We start from the raw sequence: 27,231 nt of genomic DNA, 5'->3' as shown, positions 1-27,231 counted from the left end.
CCTTGGGAAATTGAATTTTCTAGTAGCTCTCCACATAGAACCCTAGGACCTCTTGCCTGGACCACATGCCATACATTTAATATACCTTTCTTGGCCATTAACTGACCTTGGATACAATTGCACCTGTTCTTGGACTCAGACATTACATCAAGTTTTGACTTCCTGCCTGGAGTACACCGAGATAACGGAGCAGGCGACTTGCATGTTAGATTTCGACTTCAATTTTATCAGTGCCAATGTTACTCAGGCTTCTAAGACAATGACCCACAACCATTGCTACACCTTGATGGATTTATTGAAATCCAATTGCTTTAGTGACCCTGTAGTGTCAAATTCAGTGACCTACGTGTCAGATCAAACCATCCGACATTTAAATTGGGAAGATCCCAGCTAATGGTCGTCTTATTTGTTACAGTCTCCTTGCAATTGGGGACTTCGGAGATTCTTTTCTCAGGACCTCCTTCCTCTTACTCCTTCAGTAATTATCACCAAACCATACTCCCCTGCCCCTAACTCCACCTTGTCGCTTTCTATTTTAGAGTACAGATTATTCTTCAGTTTCTACCAGAGGTCACCCCTTGTTAAATGACTGTTCAGTCTGAAGAAAGGTCCCGGCTCAAAACGTCACCCATCCTTTTTCTCCAGAGATGCTGCCTGATCCGCTGAGTTACTCCAGCACTTTGTGTCTATCTTCGGTACAAACCAGCACCTGCAATTCCTTTCAACACAGTCTAGCTGAATGTTAATGGCCAATTGATATCTTAATCAATAAGGCAGCCAATGGTGTAATAATAACTGGCTGACCTTCTTGTTCTCTGTTGCTGGATGGTTAGGCTGATTGCTCAGAAATAATTTTACCCAGATGTACAAACAAATGCCATGATAAAAGATGAAAAGTTAACATTTGATGAAGTTTGGTGTGAATTCAAGGAGGTTAACTGAGTCCAATAATACATTCAGTTGTTCATTCAGGATAATACATTCAGTCAGCTCGCAGATTAGCCTCTGAATTTCATGAAATAAATAATGCCTCCATTCCACCAACTATAAAAGATTCTGCATCCTGAAAAGTTTAATTACTTTCAAGTTTGTTTGTTCCTCGTCTGACATATCCTTATCCTAATCATTGGTTGAAAAATTCTGTGTCATTTTGAACTTCTGAGCAGGATCGGAATAGTTTGTGTGAGGCCTTTGAAGACTAGATTTCTGTGCAAAATTGCACTATTGTTATAACCCTCCCACTTATATTTCAATGTGCCTCAGTGTCATATCACGTCTTGGCAATGGAAATGCAAAGGGGGGGGGAGTGGGGAGGAGGGTGTCCCCCTCCCATTGGTACAGAGCATTTGCATTTTTCAGCTTGAAATTGCGCAATATGGTGCATACTGTAGCGAGTCTTTTAACTTACACTTGAATGCAATATATATGCTTTAAATTGGATTGGAGCGTTTTGAAAGGGGGGAGGCTGTGCGATCACTGATCACTGGCCTTGGGGGTACCCGGTGAGGGAGTGGAGCAACCGAGTGGGGAGAGGGTGTGGAAGAAGGGTGTCCCCCCTCTCATGTTTTAATGCACTGTAGAAGTATGATTTCAATGTTTTTTGTATGAAGTATTTTTAAGAGGTAACTTTTTAAGGGGTAACTTTATCCACACAATGGGTGATTGGTGTATGGAACAAGCTGCCAGAGGAGGTAGTTGAGGCAGGGACCATCCCAACATTTAAGAAAAAGTTAGACTGATATATGGATAGGACAGGTTTGGAGGTATGGACCAAAAGCAGGTGGAGTAGCTGGGACATGTTGGAGGGTATGGGCAAGTTGCACCGAAGGGCCTGTTTTCACACTGTATCACTCTATGACTACATTATACCTCCACCATGGATCGGCCCTTCGAGCCAGAACTGCCATTCAATATGATCATGGCTATTCATCTAAAATCAGTACCTCTTTCCTGTTTTTTTCCCATATCCCTTGATGTCGTTAGCCCCAAGAACTAAATGCAACTCTCTCTTGAAAACATCCAGTGAATTGGCCTGCACTGCCTTCTGTGGCAGAGAATTCCACAGATTCACAACTCTCTGCGTGAAGAAAGTTTGTTCTCATCTCAGTCCTAACTGGCCCCCCCTTTATTCTTAAACTGTGACCCATGGTTCTGAACGCCCCCAACATCAGGAACATTTTTCCTGCAGTTACAGTAAGTGAAAATCTAGCAGGCAAGCAGGATGCTTTCACCAACCACCCCCATTTGAACACTATCTTCCACCGTATCTACCCAGTGCTTGGTACTTATTTCCAGCAGCCACTGGTTGTCCTCCAGGATGCACCGAGCCGCAGCCAGATCCATGCCGGGCCCCTGGGCGAATTCGGCACAGAGACTCTCACGGCAGCGGCGCAACGCTTCAACGCCTCCGACAGCCCGGGACTCTTGCTCTGAGGCTGCAGTGAGCGACTCGCCAGTCCAGCAAACACTCGCCAGCCCCGCTCCCCGTCCGCACCTGTCCCCGCCGCTGCTTCTGCTTCCAACACCCGCGGCCCATGCAGTTGATATGGGTTTTGAAATTTTCGTTGATCACAGAATTTCTCACAACAGAGCGAGAGAAATTTGTGATCAGCGTGAGAATTTGGTGAAATGCGTGATTCTCATGCTCAATGCATGGGAGTTGGCAGCCCTGTCTATCCCAATCTCCCTCTCCCCCCCTCTCTCTCTCTCTCTCCCCCTCTCTCTCTCCTCTCTCTCTCTCCCCTCCTTTTCTCTCCCCTCTCTCTCTCCCTCCCACCTCACTCTCAACCCTCTCTCCCCTCTGTCTCTCCCCCTCTCTTCCGCTCTCTTTCCTCTCAACCCCCCTCTCTCTCCCCTCCCCCTCTCTCTCTCCCCTCCTCCTCTCTCTCTCCCCTCCCCCTCTCTCTCTCCTCTCTCCCCTCTCACCCCTCTCACTCTCTCCCCTTCCCTGTCTCTTCTCTCTCCCCCTCTCTCTCTCTCCCCCTCTCTCTCTCCTTTCTTCCCTCTCACTCCCCCCTCTCTCCCCCTCTCTCTCCCTCTTCCCCCTCTCTCCCTCCCACCTCACTCTTCCCCTCTCTCTCGCCCTCTTCTCTCTCTCCCCCCCCTCTCTCTTTCCCCTAACTCTCTCTCCTCCCCTCTCTCTCTCTCCCTCTCTTTCTTCTCTCTCTCGCCCTCTTCTCTCTCTCCCCCCCTCTCTCTCTTTCTCCCTCTCTATCTCTCCCTCTCTCTCCCTCTCTACACACTCTCCCCTCTCTCTCTGTCTCTCACCTCTCTCCCCCCCCCCCTCTCTCTCTCATCTCTCTCTACCTCTCTCCCCCATTTCTCCTTCCCACCTCACTCTCCCCCTGGCTCTCTCCCCTCTCTCTTTCTCTGTCTCTGTCTCCTCTTTCTCTTTGCCCCCCCATCTCTCTCTCTTCCCCCTTTCCCATCCTCTCCTACCCTCTCCTCCCTCTCCACCCCCTCTCTTCCGTCTTCCCTCTCACCCCTCTCTCTCTTCCCTCTCTCTCTACCCCCCCTCTCGCACCTCATTCTCACCCCTCCCTCTCTCTCCCCCCCTCTCCTCTTCTATCTCTCCATTCACGCCCCCTCTGTCTCTCCTCTCTCTCTCCTCTCACCCCCCTCTCTCTCACCCCACTGTCTCCCTGTCTCCTTCCCCTCTTTCTCTCTCCACCGCCCTTTGAGAGTCTGTTCCTTTGGCACAGAGACTCTCGCGGCAGCGGCGCAATGCTTCCGACGTCTCCGCGGCCCGGGACACTCGCACTGTCCGGAGTGCTCCATGGCCAGAGCTGCAGCGAGCGAGTCGCCAGCGCCGCAAACACTCGCAGCCTGGCAAACACTCGACAGTCCCGGCTCCCCGCATCTGTTGCCGCCGCTGGTTCCGCTCCCATCCCTCCCGCAGCCCCGGCTCTCCAACACCCGCGGACCATGCAGTTTATCCGAGTTTTGAAATTTTCGTTGATCACAAAATTTCTCAACACTGAGCGTGAGAAATTTCTGATCAGCATGAGGGCGTGAGAGTTTGCTTGAGGGCGTGAGTCTCACGCTCAAAGCGTGAGAGTTGGCAGCCCTGAAACATCCTTGTTTCCATTGTCCAGCTGGTAATCTCTTATCTGAAGGGGGCTTTGAGTAGAGTGAAAATGTTCACAATAATAGTAAGATTTCCCCTTTATCTGAACTCCAATCCCTTTGCAAAAAAGCCCCACATGCCATTTGCTTTCTGAACTACTTTTTGTATCTTCCTGCTAACATTTAGCAACCTCATGCACAATGCCATTTGCAATGTCTCTCCATTCACATGATCATCTGTCTCTCACTTGCATAACTTCCCCATATTAAACTCCCATTTTACAACTTTACACTCATATAAGAGCGATGAATGTTTAATTGTCATATGTACCGAGAAAAGTGAATAATGAAAACAACAAAACAATTAAATTCCTTGCTGAAATTACAGAGATGTAAACATAGCACTTAAAGAAAAGTTCAATGTTAAAAAATATATATTTGTGCAAATAAAAGCCCCAAATCCCAATAGCAGGAGTGAAATAAGAGTGCAGCCAGGGTGATGTGAGTCTTTGTGATGCTGGCTGCGTTTTGTGGCAGCGCATCTTATAGATCCCGTTGATGGTGTGGAGGAAAGTACCTGTGAATGTTCGGGCAGTGTCCACCACTGTTTGTAATCTCCTTCATTGCAGGGCATTTGAAGTTCAAGTTCAAGTTCACATATATTGTCACATGTACCAATTAAGGTACAGTGACATTTGAGTTACCATGCAGCCATACAATAAAAAAGAACACAATACACAATCGAATCCAACATAAACATCCACCACTGTGGAATCAACATTCTTCACTGTGATGGAAGGCAACACTGTTCAGTCAGTCTTCCTCCCTTGTCCACCGTGGTCGGGGCCATGAACCCTCCGTAGTCGCTACTACAGACGGCCCGATGTACAAGCCCTCTCGTCTGGATGATCGAAACTCCGACGTCGGGACGGATCGGAACACACACTCTCTTGGATTTCCCGAATCGGCCACTTGCTTACGATGTTATAGATTGAGTTAACAATGGTGTGAAAGTCAGAAATTAAATAAAGATAAGTATCATCTGTGTATTGCAGCTTAGTGAGTAATATTGGATTGACTTTTTTGACACCTGAGCGGAGGCAGAGTGGGTTGAACATGTTCCCACTACCCCTATTCATGAAGGAATGCTCTCATTTCTAAAACTCGCCCCACCCAGGATATCATGCCAGGACAAATGTAAGGCAGGTTCCTTCTCAGATAGAAACACAGACAGATGAGTTTAAATTGTGACAGACTATCAAGCAAATTGCTGGAAAACATATGCTGATTTTTATCTTTGCAGGTATGTGAAAAACTGCATTATGTGTTAAACTAGAGCAGAATGCAAAGGACATCATAGTGAATGTTACAATAAGAGCTTTCAGATCGAGAACGGGCTTTGAGGTGTTGATGAAAGGTAAAATAAAATTTACTGTGATTTTTTTTCTTTGGCCAGATGGATATAAACTGCTTGAACTTTGATTATTAATTTTAAGAAGTGCCCAGGAATGAATTAGAACACAGAATTCAGCGCATATGTTTATGACTTAGAATTGTTTCTTTTGTAAGACGTTATGGAAAACTGGATTTCATGGGAGCAGGGACATGTAAACACATCCATGCTATTCCTTTCCTATAAATGTATGTCTGCATCTGATGGATCAACTAAGAATATGAGAAATGCTGATGCATATTTGATCTCTAAATAACGTTTATGGAAAGTGATGGATTTATAAAAGCCAGACATTTTAAATATTTAATTCATTCAGGTTGCAAATGTTAACTACTTTTGTGAAGATGGGTAGCAGAGCCTAACTAAGTATTATAACGTTGTTGGAATGAACTGCCGTCAATGAAGCAGTTCTTTGACTGAATTTAGAGTCATGTCATTCGAATTACCGATTAAATCCCATGGCGGTCTTGTTCTTCCACAAAAAAAATACTTTCCCAACATATGAAGTAACTTGCTTCACCCTTGAAAGATTTTTCTGCAGAGCAACCTATCATGTCATCCATATGCCCAAACCTGTACATCATTTATGATCCATTTCTTCTCCAGCCCCTGGTCAAACTATGCATTCTCCCGATCAGACTGGAAAAGGAGTATTTGGATTCTGTTTAACTGAAGCAGCTTATCATAAAAGTAGTTAAGGGATATTTTTGTTTTACTTTGTCTACTACTAAAATAAAGAGAAGATGCAAATGCACCACAAACAGAAGAACAAAGAATAGAACAAACTGCAGAAACATGCCCTTGGAGCCTGTTCTGCTATCATGTATCATGGATAATACGTTGTCTTGTCTGCCCTTAAAATTACTCACGGATAGTAAATAAGCAGATTTTTCAAAAGTAAAGCATTCATGAAAGGAGGAATTGTGATTTAGTATTTTTTTAATATAGGGACAGAACAAAGAAGTGAGAAGCTAATTTTCTTCCCAATTTATTGCATTTTTAGATAGTTTTATCTAGTTTGCCAGCTGCTCTTGGTAATTTGAGTGATGATAGCCTCCTTTTGTGACCATGTCAGTTTGAAAGTGAACAAGACGCATTGCTGACTGCATTTAAATTAAACCTTGTCTTTGGGGAATGTCTGCCCTTGAGTGCATTTCCATTCCATTTTCAGATCATGCCAGATTATAAAAAAATATAAACACGTGTGTGTAAGTGTCCATAAAATGTCCACATTGTTGGCCTACAAGGTGTGTGGGTTCATTTAACAGAGAACTTTAATTCCTGAATAAAATGACAATACCACAATCTGTTAAGTAAGGCTTGATGCTGAAAGATTGATGGTTTTACACAATCAATACTGCATCGTTGGAGATGTACACTCTGCCTGGAAGAGATTCATCTCTGTATCTATTTTTGATGTGTGCCTGCTTGAATATGGTTTCTGTCAGACATTTTACAAATAAAAATTATTTCTGCATCACTACAGATCATCTCTTGCACTATCATGAACTAGTTTTATAATTGTGTATTGCACTAATATCTTAATCTTTTGCACAGTGTTTTCTTTTCACTCTCTTGCAGATTGATGTGTATATTATGTACAATTTATGTTTGTGTGTGTTGTCTATGATTATGTTCCTGTGATGTTGCTCCAGGCAAGGTTTTCACTGGACCTCCCCCTCACCATACTTGCGCATATGACAATAGGCTCAACTTGACTTGCCCAGAAAAAAACATCCCCCTTAAAGTACAGGAATCTCACATGATATTTACTTTTTCATTTTTTCATGTTTTGAGCTCCAAAAGAGATGATGCCTTGAAAATGTTCAATCAAAGACCACAATTTAGGCGAATTTGTTGAGAAAAGTCACAAGGGCATAGATTATATGACCCAATTTTGCATAGGTTGGGTTATTCTCTGTAAGAGGGGCTTGGGAATGCAATATGCTCACATGTCAAGGTCTGAAAGAGATGTTAACTTCTCAACTCTCCTTATGTTTGATCCCCGATTCCCATCCAAACCTAACAGAAATAACCGCTTGGGATGGAAGCAGATATTTCTACTGGATAGTTAGATGACTGGTAAGGAGAAAAGGTGATTTTGAAGCAGGTCAGGGTAAATTAGCCATGGGTCTTCCTGTGAGCCTAGCAATACCACTTTTTCCAGGAAGCAGTAAGACAAAAAAATTGTTTTATTGTCTTTTGGGCAACATTTGCCCTTTGGCCTGCTCTGAAAGTCATCCATTCTTCCTCTATAATTAAGATGACACACCAGGTCTGAGGCATCATCAGACTCTGAGCTGTCTATTTAAGGAGGATCTTGCAAACTCAAAATGGATGTTATTTCCGCAGGAAGATGTAAATCATCAGATATCCAGTTTATTTCCCCATCTCTAATTCCACTTTTTCTAGCTTTCTTATGCTGACCTTCTTTCGTTAATCTATAGTTACCCTCCACATCAAGGTATAATGCTTCTTGCAATGTTCCCTTCTTCTCTTGGTTAAATGGATCATGTGTCCTTAAAAATGCCAGAATCACTCAAAACACCATAAAGTGTAGGTTCCCATGAATTGGAAGGGTCATATATTTACATGTGAGAATATATTTGAATGGGTAGATATTAGATCTTAAAACTGTTTACAATAGACACTGCTATGTGGAAAATATTATGAGAACTGCTCTTATGAGTACAGATTTGAATCTATCTTCTCCTTTTCATTGACTTGACAAGTCAGGGAGAATCCACAGGATATGTTTAGCAGCAGTGATGAAAATCTGTATTGCTTAAATCTATGGCAACAGAGTAGCAGATGATTCATTTTAGAAGCAATGTGATCAATGTGATTTTACAAAACAACAGAATCATAGAATTATTATGACCATAATGGACAAACTCGACAAGTGTTCTTGGTGGTGATTCCAGTATCTCTTTTCAAAAGAGGGTAGGAAGTACTCCACGATACAAAGCTTAATTTGCAGATGGAAAGCCAGATCTGCACATTATACAACTCCCTTTCCTATCACTATCGTTATATACTCCCACAGTCTATAACCGGGCTGTTGGCTCATTTAAGTTGGGTTGATTAAAGAAATTCCTTCTCATCTCCTTCCAAAAATAACATCCTATAATTCTGAGGTTATGACCTCCCACACCAGAAAGACATGCGGGTTTGCAGGTTAATCGGCCTCTATAAGTTGTTCCTAGTGTGTGAGTGTGTGATTAAAAAGTTTGGATAATATTGAAATCGAATGAACAGGAGATCAATGATCAACGTGGACCATAGGGCCTTTTCCCTATGGTATCTATCAGTGATTCAATGATAATCATTTGGCTCTTCGTGCTCTATAAGCACCGGGTGCTCCGATTTCATCCCACATTCCAAAGACGTGCAGATTTGTAGGTTAGTTAGCTTTTGGTAAATATTGTGTAGAATTGTAATGTGTAGAATTATGTTACAGTGCAGGGATCGCTGGTCAGCACAAACTTGGTGGGCCAAAGGGCCTATTTCCGTGCTGTATCACTAAACTAAACTAAACCTTTGGGTGCAATTCACCAGAGCCTAGATGCCACTTGCACACTTGGAGAACATCTAATGACAGGGAGGCCCCTTTGAATTGCATCAACAGGAAATGGTTGTCAGACATGTTAACAACAGGCTATGGTTTTCACTTACAATAAAACAAAGAGCAAACCCCAGTAAATCAGCAAAGCCAATTAAAGGAACCCCACAGAGATATCTTTGTTTTACTCTTAGTGGCTGCTAAACTCATTCTTTAGTGTTCCATGTTTGCCCAGTACCCCAAAACCTCATCCATGATAATGGACTCGAAATGTTACCAATCATTGAAGTCACACTAACTGGGTTGTAATTTCCTTTCTTTTTCCTCACTCCCTTCTTGAACAGTGGAGTTGCATTCACAATTTTCGAGTCTTCTTGAAAGATCGCTACAATGCCTCCACAATCTCAACAGCTACCTCTTTCAAACCATGGCCTATAGTCCATCTGGTCCAGGTGACTTATGCCCCTGTACCACTTAGGCAAATTTTTAGGTGACTACAGGCGACTAGGCAGTCACCACATGGTCGCGGGGTGACGCCTGTATGGTCGTGAGTAGTCTCCTCAAGTCGCCCAAAGAGTCGTAGCGTTTATCTGGTCGCCGCTGGATTTTGAAATGTTCAAAACTTTTTGGTGACAGTCGGCGACAGTGGGCTTGTTGCCAATGACCGTGACGTAGGTGCTGTCGTAGGTTATCGCCAGGATGACGTAGGTTGTTGCCAGGTGACGTTGGTTGTCGCTGGTGCTGACTTCGGTCAATTCGATTGGCAACTACCATCGTCAACCTACGTCAACCGGCGACAGGTACCGGCGACTGAATTGTCTTACCTTGTCGCAGTTTGTCGTGGGTGGACGGAGGTTGTCGTAGGTGTGGTCATAGGTGGACGTCCTAATGGGTTGCTGGTTGTCGGTAGCTTGCCGTAGCTTGACGTCGGCTGGGTGGTAGGTTGTTGTAGACATTGTTGTAGGGGGGCCCAGTCGCCGGTTTTTCGGTGACCTATTACGACTATGACAGTTGCCAGCAGTTGCCGAAAAAATCACCTAAGTGGGACAGGCCCATTATACACCTTCAGACCTTCTCCACAATAATAACGACTGCATTCACTTCTGCCCCTGAATTTCTGGCACATTGCTGGTGTCTTCTACTGTGAAGACTGATGCAAAAAACTTATTCAGTTCATCCGCCATTTCTTTGTTCCCCTCTACTACTTCCAAGTCACATTCATGGTCGCACAGCGGTAGAATTGCTGCCTTACAGCGAATGCAGCGCCGGAGACCCGGGTTCAATCCCGATTATGGGTGCTGTCTGTACGGAATTTGTACGTTCTCCCCGTGACATACGTGGGTTTTCTCCGAGATCTTCGGTTTCCTCCCACACTACAAAGACGTACAGGTTTGTAGGTTAATTGGCTTGGTAAATGTAGAAATTGTCCCTAGTGGGTGTAGGATAGTGTTAATGTGCGGGGATCGCTGGTCGGCGCGGACCCTGTAGGCCGAAGGGCATGTTCCGTGCTGTATCTCTAAACTAAGTGCCATTTTCCAGTGATGCAAGTTCACTCTTGCCTCTCTTGAATATTGTATTGAATGCAGGGCAGGCTTGAGGGTTTAGTAGCCTATTCCTTTCTCATTTTTTAATATTCTTTTATTTTTATAAGGTAATCTGATTGTGCCTTAACATTACATGTAACATCCTTTTATTATATTAGAAAAAGGTGAATTCTATAGTGAATGTATAGTGAAATACAAGCTGTTGGTTGCAAGCAGAAGTTCCCACAGTCTAAATTCAAAACCGTTAAAATGGTCTTCAAATGGACAGAATTATCTGCAGATCCACTGAGTACCAAGTAGATATCCCAGTAAATAGAAGCAAAGAACTGCTGATGCTGGTTTATACCAAAGATAGACACAAAGTGGTGGAGTAACTCAGCGAGTGAGGCAGCATCTCTGGAGAAAAAGGATAGTCCCGACATGAAACGTCACCTACCCTTTTTCTCTGCAGATGCTGCCTAACCCGCTGAGTAACTTCAAGTAACCTTCAAGGGAAAGGGAAACGAGATATATAGATAGTGATGTAGAGAGATATAGAACAAATGAATGAAAGATATGCAAAAAAAGTAGTGGAGATAAAGGAAACAGGCCATTGTTAGTTGTTTGCTAGGTGAGAATGAGAAGCTGGTGCGACTTGGGTGGGGGAGGGATGGAGAGAGAGAGAATGCAGGGGTTACTCCACCACTTTGTGTCTGTCTTTGGTAGAAATCCCAGTAACATTTGCTTCCAAGTATGCCTGAGCATGGAGGACCAGCTGCATCTTATATAGCTGTAGGCATAGAAAATCATGGTGTCTGGCTGAAAACCCGTGAGTCAACCAGGAATTTTGGAAAACAGAAAGATAGTGAGTTTTGGGAGACAGTCAGGAACCAGAACAAGACATGCCAATGCATAACAGGACTTGACATGCTCCTCAGATACTGACTAAATTCCTGTGGATAAGCTGTTTATTCCAGCCAAGAAACTGCATGTTGGGACAATAGAAATATTTAGCTAACTTTTAAATTGGAGATATTTACATTCAGATTCTGAAAGTTAAAAACTGATACCCAAATGATTGCATTACTAACTGATGGTCTTATCCATGCACGAGAATTTCAGGAGTTGAGTGTCGAAAGTCAAAAGTGTTTAATTAGTCTAGCAATACAGTGCGGAAACAGGCCCTTCGGCCCATTGAGTCCGTGCTGATCAGCGATCACCCTGTCAACTAACACTATCCTACACACAGGGAACAATTTACAATTTTTACCGAAGCCAATTAACCTACAAACCTGTACATCTTTGGAGTGTAGGAGGAAACTGGAGCACCTGGAGAAAACCCTTGCAGCCACGGGGAGAACGTACAAAACTCTGTACAGAAGGCAGCCGTAGTAAGAATTGAACCCGGATCTCTGGCATTGTAAGGCAGCAGCTCTACCGCTGGGCCACCGTGTCACCCAACAAAACAATGGAATTCGTACTTGCAGCAGCATAACAGTTCTGTAACACAATTTATTCTGCCCCAGTGCGCAGCGAGCACTTTAACAGGGTTACTACCTGTTGGGATGGGGAAGGATGGAATTTGTTAGCCTCCTGGTTCATTCGTGGCTTGAATCCAGTTATAGTACAGTAACTTGCAAGTTAATTTATATAAGCTAGCAGACATCTCACAGGTGCCATTGAGGCCAAATCGGTTCCACTCTGGGGTCCAGTAGACACACTGACATGTATTGCCCAAGTCAGAATTTCATATTATTGAGACTATACAACAATGATTGCGAGTTAACGCTGACATTCTGGGCTCTGCACACTGGCTATCGTGCTTCCTTCTCATCTCACTGCTGATTACACATTCAACAGCCGCAGGTTACCTGCATGGTCACCTGCCTTCACTCTGTAGATGCCCATCAAAGCTGTTCACTTCTCTATAAAGAAATACAAAAGTCAACACAAACTAAATATACCAAACCAAATTTATAAATCAAAATATGGCAAATAATGTTGAATCATCAGCTAATCACTCATTTAGTTTATTAATATATTTTAGAGATTATCAAAATGTGACCTTGGCATGTTGTCCTTGTGGTCTCTTGGAATTGTGTGTGCTGGGACCACCAGGAGAATTTGCTGCAATCTTTGTACTTAGAAGCACACACAGGTTTCATGCAGCACGTTCCTACACGTTCCTCCAGATTCCTTGGTTTGTGTGTGACTCTGGAGTCACCAATGTTGCTACTCCATACTTCCTCATCAGTCCAGAGATGGTCAATAAATATTGTCATTCCCAGTGACAATCACATCTTATGAACAAATAAATGAAAAATAATGATCATCCTTCTCAAGGTTTATCAATGCAATTTATCTCAACTTTTCCATTCTTCCAGTCATTAGGTAATGAACATTCCCCTGCTTCCTTTATTTGATTTATTGATGACCATCATAGTTAGGCCTCCTAGTCTCACACATCCGCATATGTGAGAATGTCCCCATGAGTATGAAAGCTTCTTGTAAACTCAAAGATGATCTGAAAATCAACTATCTGTCTTCTCATTTTTTAGAGGAAAATTATTCAGCTTTCAATTTATTCTGGAAATAATTTTGGCAATACATTTATTCTTTTTCCTGACCCAAACTTTATTCATAAAATTTGCAAACACGATACATTTATATATCACCACTATTAGTACAGGACGTACCATTCTATTTACTTATATATGCATTATACCATAGTAATATCAATTTTTAATTTGTAAACATAAGGACTAAACCTATGCAACCAACCTGGCTACTCTTACACCTTACAATTCGATTAGTGATTGCATTCACCCAAGTTAATCAGTCAATATTATGTTCTAAAGCGAAAAAGACCAGAATTAAAATGCCACTCATTCTGATGATCAAATTGACTTTTCATATAATCATTAATGTATTTTTCTAAAGGTTTTGTTCCTTATTCTACTGAACGTAATTCCATAAAACTCTGGCTCCCTTTGTTCTTTGTTAATTCTGCCATAGATTAAACTAAGCTTTTAATCAAGATATTTATTCTAAGAGGTTTAATCTTTTAAATTACAAAAGTTCTTCCCAGCAAACCTGGGAAGGTGAGCGATGATCCAGTGGGGTGGCTGTGCCCGAACTATTATGGAACTAGCTAATTGAATAAAGAGGTTTTAAAATAAATGGGGGCCGGGTCGGCAAAGAGGAGAGGAAGTACTGATGGAACAATCATGAATGCTAAAGGGTACGAAAAACATGGAAGCAGTGCAGCAAAATGGTCGGGGTTGTAATAACTAAATTGTGTAAGGAAAAGACAGTTCAAATTAAAAAGTGTACTTACAATTTTGAACAAAAAAAGGTAACAAGACAAGCAGGCCCATAATAACTCGACATGACAATGTCAAAAAAATGTTAACAACACAAATTTCGAGGCGCTATATCTGAAATTGCAAAGCATTCGTAAAAATGTAAATGAATTGACAGCACAAATAGATGTAAATGCATACAATATAATTGACATTACAGAAACATGACTGCAGGGTGACCATGGATGGCAACTGATTATCTAAATATATTGTATAGTCAAAGAGTCATAGAGCCATACAGCATGGAAATAGGCCCTTTGGCCCAACTAGCCCACCCCAACCAACATGTCCCATCTACATTAGTCTATCTGCCTGCAGTTGGCCCATATCCCTCTAAACCTGTCCTATCCACGTACCTGTCTAATCATTTCTTAAACATTTCAATAGTTCCTGTCTCAACTACCTCCTCTGGCAACTCGTTCCATACACCCACCACCCTTTGTGTGAAAATGTTACCCCTTAGATTCCAATTCAATCTTTCCCCCTTCACCTTAAACCTATGTGTTCTGGTTCTCGATTCCCCTACTCTGGGCAAGAGACTGTGCGTTTACCCAATCTATTCCAATCATGATTTTATACATCTCTATAAGATCATCCCTCATCCTCCTGCACTCCAAGGAATAGAGTCCCAGCCTCCTCAACCTCTCCGTACAGCTCAAACCCTCGAGCCCTGGCATATTTGTAAACGGAGAGGCAAATATGTAAAAGGTGTTAAAAGGTGTTTCCCATCTCCACACTTTGGTAGGGTATCTTTTGGTATATTTTTGCTTTTTTATATACGTAAGAGATTGGGGTTTTCCAACAGTTTGCTTTCCAATAATTCTGGGTGCTATTATTGTTTTTCTGTTTGATTGAATTCCTGCATCTTTCACAACTCTCCAGCTGTTCTGCACCGGTGATTTCTCATAATTCACATACGACTCCCAAAGAGGTAGTGAAAGCAAGTTGGTAACTGACTCAGGGCTGTGCCTAATATCAAAATCGATGCTGCCTGTTACACCAGCATTTTGTGTCTATCTTTGGTGTAAACCAGCATCTGCAGTTGCTTCCCACTAATGATCGACCGTCTGATTGTTAATCACTATTTCTTGGTATGACTAGACTTCTAAGAACGGTTACTGAAACCAGGAAAAAGGAAACTCTTCAAATAGAGAAAAGGTCTTGGAGAAGAAAAGTATTTCAAAATGCAACTTAGTTTTTCCAATGTTTCCCTACTAAATACTCAACCACCCACTTATTGATGTATTCCTTGGGAAACAAAGCCAGTATCTGATTACTGAATAAATATAGAAATATGTTGATGCACAGTAAACCCTCATTATAATGGTCCAGCTAACCTTACATTGGTAGTGGGGAGGATGCTGGAGTCGATAATTAAAGATGTTATAGCTACGCATTTGGAAAGCAGTGATGGGATCGGTTAAAGTCAGCATGGATTTATGAAGGGGAAATCATGTTTGACTAATCTTTTGGGATTTTTTGAGGATATAACAAGTAGAATGGATAAGGGAGATGGATGTGGTGTATCTGAACTTTCAAAAATCCTTTGACAAGGCCCCACACAAAAAACCTTTGCCAAGCCCCCACACTAGTGTGCAAAATTAAAGTACATGGTACTGGGGGTATGGTAGTGACCTGGATAGAGAACTGGTCGGTGGACAGGAAGCAAAGAGTAGGAATTAACAGAATGGCAGACAGTGACCAGTGGGATGCCATAAGGCTCGGTGCTGGGATCCCAGTTGTTTACAACGTACATTAATGATTTAGACGAAGGAATTAAATGTAACATCTCTAAGTTTGCAGATAACACAAAGCTGGGTGGCAGTGTGAGCTGCGAGGAGGATGCTTTTAGGCTGCAGGGTGACTTGGATAGGTTGGGTGAGTGGGCATGGTAGATGCAGTATAATGTGGATAAAGGTGAGGTTATCCACTTTGGTGGCAAGAACATGAAAGCAGATTATTATTTGAATGGTGTCAGATTAGGAGAAGGGGAGGTGCAACGAGACCTGGGTGTGCTTGTACATCAGTCACTGAAAGTAAGCATGCAGGTACAGCAGGCAATGAAAAATGCTAGTGGCATGTTGGCCTTCATTGCGGAAGGATTTGAGTTTAGGAGCACGGAGGTCCTGCTGCAGTTGTACAGGTCCCTGGTGAGACCGCACCTGTAGTATTGTGTGCAATTTTGGTCTCCTAATTTGAGGAAGGACATTATTGCTATTGGGGAAGTGCAGCGTAGGTTCACCAGGTTAATTCCCGGGATGGCAGGACTGACTTATAATGAAACAATGGGTCGACTGGGCTTGTATTCACTGGAATTTAGAAGGATGAGAGGGTATCTTATAGAAGCATATAAAAATTCTTAGAGGTTTGGACAGGGTAAATGCAGGAAAAATGTCCCCGATGTTGGGGAGTCTAGAACCAGGGATCACAGTTAAAGAATAAGAATTTAGGACTGAGATGAGGAAAAACCTTTTCACCCAGAGAGTTGTGAATCTGTGGAATTCTCTGCCACAGAAGGCAGTGGAGGCCAATTCACTGGATGTTTTCAAGAGAGAGTTAGATTTAGCTCTTAGGGCAAAAGGAATCAAGGGATATGGGGAAAAAGCCAGAACGGGGCTACTGATTTTGGATAATCAGCCATGACCTTTTTGAATGGCGATGCTGGCTCGAAGGGCTGAAGGGCCTACTCCTGCACCTATTTTTTATGTTTCTATGTCTATAACGGTCCATAGCAGTTATAACAATATCCATTATTGCTGATTGTCCACTATAACCAAGTGTAATATATGGCATTTCATGCGTAGAGGACCAACTATACAATTTAGGATGAGCAAGAACTGCATTGACAGAGGTGCCTTTTTTTAAACTAAAATATCAAAGCAAAGCCTTACCAGCCATAAGCTCCAAAGCTCCAAGGTCTCAATGCAGCAATACAGGCGGTAGTGGCAGGCGCGGTCAAGAAAGGTGCGTGGGTCAGGGGCCAGAATCTGCAGACACGGCTGAGGAAGCGGCAAGGGGTGGCATCCGGCACTGCGGCCTCACGGTGAAGTTTGGGAGATCTATCCACTATAAATGAAATCTGTTACCTGTCCACTGCAACTGAAATCCGTCTGCAAAAAAATTAATGTTTCACCATGGTCAGTGGCTCAGCGGTAGAGGTGCTGCCTTATAGTGCCAAAGATCCGGTATCAATCCTGACCATGGGTGCTGGCTGTATAGAGTTAGTACATTCTCCCCGTGACCTGTGTGGGTTTTCTCCAAGAGTTCCGGTTTCCTCTCACACTCCAAAGACGTACAGGTTTGTAAACTAAATGGCTTGGTGAAAATTGTAAATTGCCCCTAGCATGTGGGAAAGTGTTAGTATGCAGGGACCACTGGTTAGCGCAGTGGGCCAAAGAGCCTGCTTCCACGCTGTATCTCTAAACTAAGCAAAATTTTAAAAATTGTTTTTAAACTTCTTTTTCTATATGGTTTTAAAATCTGTTTATGTCCATTAATGTTTCATTATGTTTTGTTCCCTTTGAGGTGTTATTGAAGACCTTCAGCAACAATGAATTGGGGTTCTCTGCAAGGCATCCTCAGTGGGGTGAATAAATACTCAACAGGATTCGGTCGGATATGGCTATCCGTCGTCTTCCTCTTCCGAGTGATGGTTTATGTGGTGGCAGCCGAGAAGGTCTGGGGTGACGACCAAAAAGATTTTGAGTGCAACACCAAGCAGCCTGGCTGTGAAAATGTCTGCTTTGACAACTACTTCCCAATCTCCCACATCCGCCTGTGGGCTCTCCAGCTCATCTTTGTCTCCACTCCGTCCCTGCTAGTGGTCATGCATGTAGCTTACAGAGAAGATAGAGAGAAGAAGAACAAGAGGAAACACGGCGAACAATGTCACAGTCTCTACCAAGACACAGGGAAAAAGAAAGGTGGACTCTGGTGGACTTACATAATGAGTCTTGTGTGTAAAGCGGTAATTGATGTAGGGTTCCTGTATATCCTTCATAAAATCTACAAAAACTTTGACTTGCCTCGTCTTGTTAAATGTGAGTTGCCGCCTTGCCCGAATGTCGTTGATTGCTACATTGCCAGGCCCACTGAAAAGAGGATCTTCACTATATTCATGGTTGTGACCGCAGGCATCTGTGTTCTTTTAAACATTGCTGAGTTTCTGTACCTCGTGAGTAAAAGAATCATGTCCGAGTGCTGTGTGTCAGGAAGGCGAAAGCACGCAAATCACTCCACAAAAACGTCAACTGTCTTACTTGACAAGTCATCTGACGGAGCCTTTAACTCAGAGAGTAAGCCTTACTCTTTAAACTAAAATCCAAGCCTCATTTTTCACTTGAATTCATGAAAGATCCACTAGAAATACTTATCTAGTGGAATATGCAGGACTAATTAAACATTAGTGTTGAACTTTGTATTTTCTTCACCTGGCACTCAATGGAGCTTAACAAACCATGGCCTCTCAAACTCTCAAACTCGGTGAAGGTTGTCTAGTTTTGCTATAAAGTTGAGTTAATTTAGGTGGATCCACACATCTGAACTCCACTCTTTCTCTCGATCAAACTAAAGCAATACTTCACTTTCCACTTTTATATTAGCAAATGCTTATCTGATCTGATTAAATTTAATGGGTCACACTTTGTTTGCGTCAATAGGCCCATGCTAAGAGCTTCCAGGCTCCCGATATCAGAGTATGTAAATAAAAGCAACGTAGAAAGTAGACAGAGTGGGACGGAAAATGAAGCTATACTAAAGGGAAATACCATTTGAGGGGGATCTTACCACCAAAGACCATTTAAATGAACATCACAACTGATCCAATATATAAATGCCAAACAACGATCATGTTAAACAAAAGATATTCCCATTGATGCTGAGTCCCTCAACATCAGTATCCTGTGAGTTATCATTGACAAGGAGCTCACCTTTGTGTATCCCCTGACTACTGGAGCCGGCCATAGGCTGGTTATGCTGTAATAAGAGGTTCTCCTCTTGATTGCACAACTCCTTTTCATCTACTACAAGTATTATGGAATACTCTCTAGTAGCCTGTATGTGTGTAGCATAGCAAGAGTCAAAATAAACCAAGGCAAAGCAACTCGCTCCTGAACTCATTAACTTTCCCACTAAACATCTCGTATTTTTATCTGGACTCACCCTGGCTGCAGTGGTCATTAATATTTAGGCCACTACTTTATACCTACTGTAGAAAATGGTGGTAATTTCTACCTCAGGGAAAGCGCACAAACTCCAGACAGACAGCACCCGTAGTCAGGATCTAACCCGGGTCTCCTGCACTGTAAGGCAGCAACTGTAAGGCTGCGTCACTGTGCCACCCTGTTTTTGACAATAATGTCATACAATCCCTCACAATAACCCACCACTTTATAAGATTCTTGAGCATGATCATGGAGACTAATTCCCAGTCACCATTTTCAACTGATCAGTTAACATACCACCAACAATTGACGGTAGTCCTGGTACATGTTCACAACCCAAAATGCCGATCATCCCTCTGTCCCACAAATGCTGCCTGACCCGCTGAATTACTCCAGTAGTTTGTCTATATTAACAAGGGAAGTTAAACTTAACTCAATGCAATATTACGAAGTACATAACTCAATAGAACAATATTGAGGATGGCAATATTATAGGAACATTTAGAAATGTCAATGGTAGAAGCAGACTATCAGCAGCACACTTGGGTTCAAGAATATCTAATCTTAGAAACACGGTTAAAGACCTTCACTGAGCTGGGAAGGTCCTTCACACAGAGGTTTGGAAGCTCTGGAATTCACATCCATGAATGAGTACATGGATGTGTCAAAAACTTTATCTCGGGTCATTCCCCTTGGAGTAAAGGAGATAAAGAGCACAAGTGATGGGGATGTATTAGGTCAATACTGGTTCAGGGAGAGTACATTGAGAGATGTTGTCTCACAATAGCTGTGGATAAGGAAATTAAATTGTGGGCATAAAGGAGGACTTGAGAATTTTTATTTTGCACAGAGAGTAGTTACAACCTGTAACTAGGGTCAACATAGGAAAAGAGAATAATTTACAGAACTATGAGACCAATTGTGTAGCTCCACAAAGGAGCCAGCTTGGACTCAATGGGTTAGAATGGTCTCCCTTGGTGGCTTCATAGCTATATGATTCCATGATATCTACATTTAAAATTTAAGATTAGATTGAGCAGGTGGCATGATGGAAAGAGGTTGCAAGATATGGAAACGGTGGAGAAATGCCACAAGAAATATTTGTGCATGTTCATGTTTGTTTAATGCCTTCATGAATTTAACATGATTTATTTCTTGTATTTGTTAACTACTTGAATGTATTTGTATTTTTATGTTGATATTGTTAATTCAAATGTTGTCATGGATTAATTGCAATGAGCTGGAGTCAATGCAGTTTTACATTTGTTACCTATAGCTTGCTGGATAATTCATAGTCTAATGTCTGCCCCATGGAGATATCCCAAAGTCTGAATTTAATTTCATCGTTTGAATATTTTCAGTGATTTGTGGTTTTCAATTATGCATTATTTACAGCAATAACTATTCAACATAACTTAATGTGGAATGTGGATATTTGATATACATTATATGTGCATTCACAGAAATAGATATTTTAACATTATAACATTGCTATTCACTTTACTAAGGAGATTATATGTTGGTTTCATCCTAGGGTCTTATAAACCAGTATGCATTTTCATGTCTTAAGAAGACGGTGAATGAATGTATGTAACAATGTCACAGTCTTGAGATATTGAAATTTTATTGAGACCCGATCATGGGTCAAATGAATGAACATATCTTAATTAAAGACTTGGATATGTGAATGAGTAACACATATGTGGTTACATTCTTTGGAGAATCGGATAAGCTTTACTAACAATATTAATTCCTTGCACATTAAAGGAGCACTGCCACTTGGGAAAACAACTAGCAAGATCATTTTTTCAATAAATGTACAGTTGTTGTAATGATTGAAAAAAGATTGCTGGAGTCATTTGTGTTCAATAAAGTATACTTATGTTGAAAAATAATATTTAAAGAGTTTTTTTCTTGTTTCTAAAATCAGGAAATTAATTTGAGTCAACAATACTCTAAGCAATGCCTGTTCTTTGTTTCCTGCATCAGTGAATGATCTAATTTAAAAAGTGTTGTATTGCAAAAAGTCATAATAAAGATTTAAGATATGCAAATTGATTGTGGTTAAAATTGTATTAAACTTGCTTGGCTTTAAAGGTGTGAATAAAATGATCAGTCCTTTTGGGTTATAAATCAGCGCGGTGCAACAAAGCATCTTTGAGACTGGACTTCATCATTCTTCAGACCTGTTGCCAAAACCACTCCAAGGGTCACCTTTATGTTTTGTTGTCCCAGGAGTTCAAATATCCCCCAGCTCAATACCACAGCCATGACTTTTTGTCATGGCTGTGGTATTTCTGTGGTTGAACATTTCTCAAGCTACAACTAGGCCTGCTCCTGTTTCTTATGTTTGAGTATAGACATTAACTAAGAACATTAAAAATGAATAAAATAAAGATTATAAAACATACAATCACCTGTACTTACCCTCACTATACAGTTCAGTCAAATAAATTCCATTCAAATAAATGGGACCATGTTAAATATACCTGGTTTGTGCAAGATGCGAAGAACTGTGGTGCAGCTGGTACAGCTGCTGCCTCACAGCGTCAGAAACCCAGGTTCAATCCTGACTTTGGGTATTGGCTGTGTGGAGTTTGCACGTTCTCCCTGTGACTGCGTGGGTTTCCTCCGCATCCTCTGGTTTTCTCATAACATCCCAAAGAAATGCTGGTATGAAAGTTAATTGGCCTCTGTAAATTGCCCCTAGTTTGTAGGGGTGAATGAGAAAGTGGGATAACACAGAAACAGTGTGAACTGGTAATCGATGGTCAGTGTGGATTCGGAGGGCCGAAGGGCATGTTTCCATGCTATATCTCTAAACTATTCAAAGTAAAATAAAAAATAAAAACACCTAAATCATGATGCTAATCATTGAAAAACAGCCCAGTCTTTAACACCATAATTCTGAATAAGCTGATTTCTAAACCACTTGACCTAGGCCTTGAGGCCTTCATCTACAACTTTCTTATGGGCTTCTTCACACACAACCTCTGTTGATTATAATTGGTCATAAGATTTCCTTCACCTTAACCCTCAACACCAGTGCTCTTCAGGGTTGTGTGAATAACCCCTTGTTCTATTCCCTGTACACATATGACTGTGTGACTAAATACAACACCAACTTGATCCTTCAGTTTGTTAACTGCTGGGGGTTGGATCCGCAAAACATAAAGTTATTTGTTGACCTAAAGAAACCAGGGGGTTAACACAACCCTGTCTTCATTAATGGAGCTTCTGCAGAAATGGTCAACAGCTTCAAGTCTCCAGGCATCCATATGTGGGCGGCGCGACTCTCGTCAACAGCGGCCTCTGCAGTCCGTCTGCGTTTTTATTATTTTATGTCTATGTTTTTATGTAGTTTTTGTTATTTTTTGTTGGGGTATGTGTGTGGGGGGGTGGGGGTGGGGTGGGAGGGAGGGGGTAACTTTTAAATCTCTCCCTGCACGGGAGACCCGACCTTTTCTTTGTCGGGTCTCCGTTGTCGTTGGGGCTGCAACGAGGAGCGGCCTCCAACAGGAAGACCGGGGGCTCTGGTGCCGACTACTCACCTCGCCGTCGCCGAGCAGGCCGGGTCCGGAGCGGGTGGAGCGGTGGTGGGCGCTGCTGCGGCTCGGCCTCCGGGGGTTCGGGGGCTGCAGCTGCGGGTCTGGCGGGCGGCGGCGCCGGGGGCCCGCGGGTCCCTGGAGGGAGACCGCTTTTCAGGGCTCCCGCGGCGGCGAATTCTCCCGCCCGAGTTGCGGGGTTGAGGAGCTCCTGGAGCGGGGCCTTGCAGCGCCGCCCCGCATGGCTTGGAGTGGCCGCGGGACTCTGCGGGCGCACGCCGGGGGCTCCGGCAGCTGGACCCGGTGTGCGACCTTGCATCACCCGGCGTGGCTTTAATGGCCGCGGGACAATTCGCCATCGCCCGCCGGGGGCTTTGACTTTGACTCTGACATCGGGGGGGAGAGTGCAGTGGAGAGATAAGTTTTTTTGGCCTTCCATCACAAACAGCAGTGTGATGGATGTTTATGTGAATTATGTTGTGTCTTGGGTCTATTTGTTTGTAATGTATGGCTGCAGAAACGTCATTTCGTTTGGACCTCAAGGGGTCCAAATGACAAATAAATTGTATCGTATCGTATCACCAGCAGCCTTGCCAGGTCTCTTCACAATGGTATAGTAATGAAGGCATGTTTACTTTCTTAGACATCTGAGAAGATCTGGAACGTCCACAAGATTTTCTCATACTTCAACAGATGCGCTACAGAAGCTATTCTGTCAGGATACATCCCAGACTGGAATAACAACTGCTCTGCTCTACGCAGCCTGAACCTGCGGAGTGCGGTCAACACAGACCAATTCATTAAAAGCTCGACACTTCCTTCCATCTAGTTCATCTTCACGGTCCGTTGCACCAGGAAGGCTGGAAGTATCATCAAGGATGACTGTCACTCTCGCAATCCCCTTTTCTCTCTTCTAACTTCCAGGAGGTGACACAGGAGCTTGTAACCTCAGATGTCCAGACATAAGAACAACTTCTTCTCCACTGCAATCCTACACCTGACCCAATCACATAATTTATACCCCATTCTCGGAAATGCTGCCATGTGTTCTTGAACTTAACTCTACCTCATTCAGTCATTCCATTTTTATCTGATAAGGTCATAAGAAATAGTAGTAGAATTAGGCCATTTGACCCATCAAGTCCAATCCACCATTCAATCATGGCTGATCTATCTCTCCCTCCTAAACCCATTCTCCTACCTTCTCCCCATAAACTCTGACACCCATACTAATCAAGAATCTACAGTGTCTATCTCTGCCTTAAAAATAGCAACTGACTTGGCCTCTACAGGCTTCTGTGGCAAAGAATTCCACAGATTCACCACCCTTTGACTAAAGAAATTTCTCCTCATCTCCTTTCTAAAAGAACATCCTTTAATTCTGAGGCTATGACCTCTAGTCCAAGACTCTCCCACTAGTGAAAACATCCTCTCCGCATCCTCTATATCAAAGCCTTTCAATATTCTGTATGTTTCATTAAGGTCCCCCCTCGTTCTTCTAAACTCCAGCGCGATTGGCAGCCATGGCAACAGTCTGTCTGTTTCTTCGTCTTTTAAAAAAAGGTTTAGTGTGTTTTAAAAGGCTGTATAAATGTTCTCTGGTTTGTTTTATGTGGGGGAGGGAGAGTGGGCCACGGGAGAGCAAAGAAGGGAAAAGATGTGGAGGAGTCACTGTGATGGATGTTTATGTTAAAATGTATTTTGTGTGTTCTGTTGCTTTTTATTTGTATGACTGACTTGGCAAATTAAATTCCTTGTATTTTGCAAAACTAATAAAGTAGTATTGTGATTGTGATTGTGAGTACAGGCCCAGTGCCGAGAAATGCTCATCATAGAGGTTAACCCACTCATTCCTGGGATCATATTTTAATATTCTTTTGCACTTCTCAGATTTTGCAGACACAAAATGCTGGAGTAACTCAGTGGGTCAGGCAGCATCTCTCGAGAACAAGAATAGGTGATGTTTTGGGTCAGGATTGATGAAGGACCTGAAACATCACATATTATTTTTCTCCAGAGATGCTGCCTGACCTGTTGAGTTACTCCAGCACTTTGTGTCCAACATTGCAAGTTTGAAAATGACATGAAAGTGGGTGGCATCGTAGAGAGTGAAGATGGTTATCAAAAATTGCTGCAGGAACTTGATCAGTTGGGCAGTTGGGCTGAGAAATGGTTAATGGAGATCAATACAGATAAGTGCAATGTTTGAAAGGCTGATGGGTTATCTTATAGACGTATAAATCAAGAGGGGAATAGATAGGATGAATGCATAGGGTTTTTTTAAATCTAGAGTAGGGGAATCAAGAACCAGAGGACATAGGGTTATGGTGAGAGGGGAATAATTTAATAGGAACCTGAGGGGCAACATTTTCACACAGAGGGTAGTGGGTATATGGAGCAAGCTGCCAGAAAATATGGTTAAAGCAGGTACTATAACAGCATTTAAAATACATTTGGATAGGTACATGAATAGCAAATGCTTAAAGAGATATGAGCCAAACACGGGCAATGGGACTAGTGTAAATGGAGCATCTTGATCAGCATTGACAAGTTGGGCTAAGGAGCCTATTTCCGTGCTTTATGACTATGAGAAATCATAGGAAGATGAGTCAGTGCAACATGGTATGATTAACAATAAACTGTAGGGTGTGGATAACTTTAAGTTTGCACGGAGTGAAACAATTGAGGACATTTCTACATGTGCATTGGGATTGTCAAATGTAAGAAAAATGAAGGCAGATGAGGGTTTTAGCAGCACATCAGTTGAGATCCCAAGTTGAGATCCCCAGTTGAGGGTGGAGTCCCTCAAGGATACAGAGTGGAAATAGGTAGTGTTAGTAATAGCATTGGTTCAGGATCCAAATATCAACTCAATAGGGCAGGAGGGTTGTGAACACTGGTTCAGTTTCCGATGAAAATCAGAAGGTCCTTTTGGATGTAGTTGAAGACTGAAGATCAGAGATTGCAATGGGAACAAAAAACAATGGTTTTAGTCTTTTCAATGTTAAGTAGAAACAAGGAACTGTGGATGGTAATTTAAAAACAAAGAGACACAATGTTATGGAGTAACTCAGTGGGTCAGGCAGCATCCCTGGAGAACATGATGGGTGATATTTCAGGTTGGGGCTCTTTTTCAGGATGAATTTAGGAGAGATGGGGGGGGGGGTGGAGCTGGAAGAGAGGGTTGGCAGGACAAAACATTACAGGTCATAGGTGAACACCAGAGGGGGCGGGGGTTGATTGGCAGATGATTGGACAAAGACCAGAGGGGAAAAAAACAGATGATGTGAAACAATAGGATTGAGGAGTTGTGAACTGTGAAACTGATGAAGGTAGAGAAAGGTGGAGGGGTAGGGGGAGGGAGGAATTGGTTGCGAGTCAACGTGGAGCATGGAGGAAGGGAGGGCGGGAAGAAAGGGGTTGTGGGGGAGAAGGGGGAGAGGGAGGTGGGGTTGTTAGAGTTGACCTAAAATTGGCAAATTCAATGGTCATTCGTTTGGGTTGCACCTATTTCTCCCCTCCAGCCCCATTCCTTCCTCTGGTTTCAGAATTCATAACTCTTCAATCCTGTTGTGTCACACCTTCTGTTTGTAGGCAAACCTCACTTGCCTATATTTACATATCACCTGCCACATTTTATCCTGCAACAATCTCTCCCTTCCAGCTTTCCTCCCCCCCCCCCCCCCCCCCCCCCCCCCCCCGAAGAAGGATCACGACCCGAAACGTCACCTATCCATGTTCTCCACATATGCTGCCTGACCCACTGAGTTACTCTAGCGCAGGGTGCTGGAGGTGGATATGATGCTTTGGATGCTATTGGACAGCACATGGATATGCAGGGAAGGGAAGGATATGGGTGATAGACAGGCTGATAGAGTTTCTCCTGGCATCATGTTCAACACTGACATTGTGGACTGAATGGCCCGTTCCTGTGCTCTACTGTTCTATGTTCCAGGTTCCATGTTGCAGAGATGGTTAGGAAAGGATCGCTTGGACAAAGGGAATAACTCTGATAGGTTAAGACCAGGGTGGCCATTTCAACCTTACTATGGAGCTGCAGTGAGGTGCTTGAAAGCTGCAGGATATTACATTAGTTGATTTCTAATATGATAATTGAACTGCTGTTTGGCTAATGAAACAGTTATTTTGTTTTGATGTAGGATGGAACTGCAGATGCTGGTTTACACCAAAATGGACGCAAAATTCTGGAGTCACTCAGAGGGTCAGGCAGCATCTCTGGAGAAAAGGAATCGGTGACGTTTTGGGTTGGAACCCTTCATCAGACTATTTTATTTCTCTTTCCACAGCTGCTGTCGACCTGCTGTACTTGTACTGAAATGTTCTGTTTTTGTTCCTGATCAGCAGTATTCTGCTTCTGTCCACTAATTCCCATTAGTGTCCATTGAAGATATAGTTTGGAAATAACTTTAATAAAATATAATTACAACAACAGGCTTTTAAAAAAAATAGACCTGAAAACCAATGAAGATAAGGGGAGTTATTCTGAGAAAGCCAATAATGAGTTCTTCCAAGAATTCTGATCAAAAGTTGTCGCTTTT

General features: G+C 42.7%; 1 protein-coding gene across 4 annotated transcripts; it reads left to right on the top strand.

Annotated features, from left to right (window-relative positions):
* Nucleotides 1–5,221: 5,221 nt before the first annotated feature.
* LOC116988560 (gap junction beta-4 protein-like) lies at nt 5,222–21,022 on the top strand. 4 transcript variants are annotated; one of them, XM_033045388.1, is made up of 2 exons: nt 5,222–5,368; nt 17,491–21,022. In XM_033045388.1, the coding sequence occupies exon 2, from the start codon at nt 17,516–17,518 to the stop codon at nt 18,281–18,283; it is 768 nt and encodes a 255-aa protein (XP_032901279.1). In that variant the 5' UTR covers nt 5,222–5,368; nt 17,491–17,515; the 3' UTR covers nt 18,284–21,022. The 4 variants fall into 4 exon arrangements, with proteins under 4 accessions (XP_032901279.1, XP_032901281.1, XP_032901280.1 ...); XM_033045390.1 differs by having other exon boundaries at nt 5,241–5,368; nt 17,503–21,022; XM_033045389.1 differs by having other exon boundaries at nt 5,241–5,482; nt 17,503–21,022.
* The last annotated feature ends 6,209 nt before the right edge of the window (nt 21,023–27,231 follow it).

The sequence above is a fragment of the Amblyraja radiata genome, chromosome 27, assembly GCF_010909765.2.
Source record: "Amblyraja radiata isolate CabotCenter1 chromosome 27, sAmbRad1.1.pri, whole genome shotgun sequence".
In the NCBI taxonomy this organism is placed as follows: Eukaryota; Metazoa; Chordata; class Chondrichthyes; order Rajiformes; family Rajidae; genus Amblyraja; species Amblyraja radiata.
This window is presented reverse-complemented; position numbering and strand designations above follow the sequence as displayed.

What these genes read in the sequence shown, in the direction of transcription:
- LOC116988560 (XM_033045388.1), top strand. Translation starts at nt 17,516, where the DNA reads ATGAATTGGGGTTCTCTGCAAGGCATCCTCAGTGGGGTGAATAAATAC.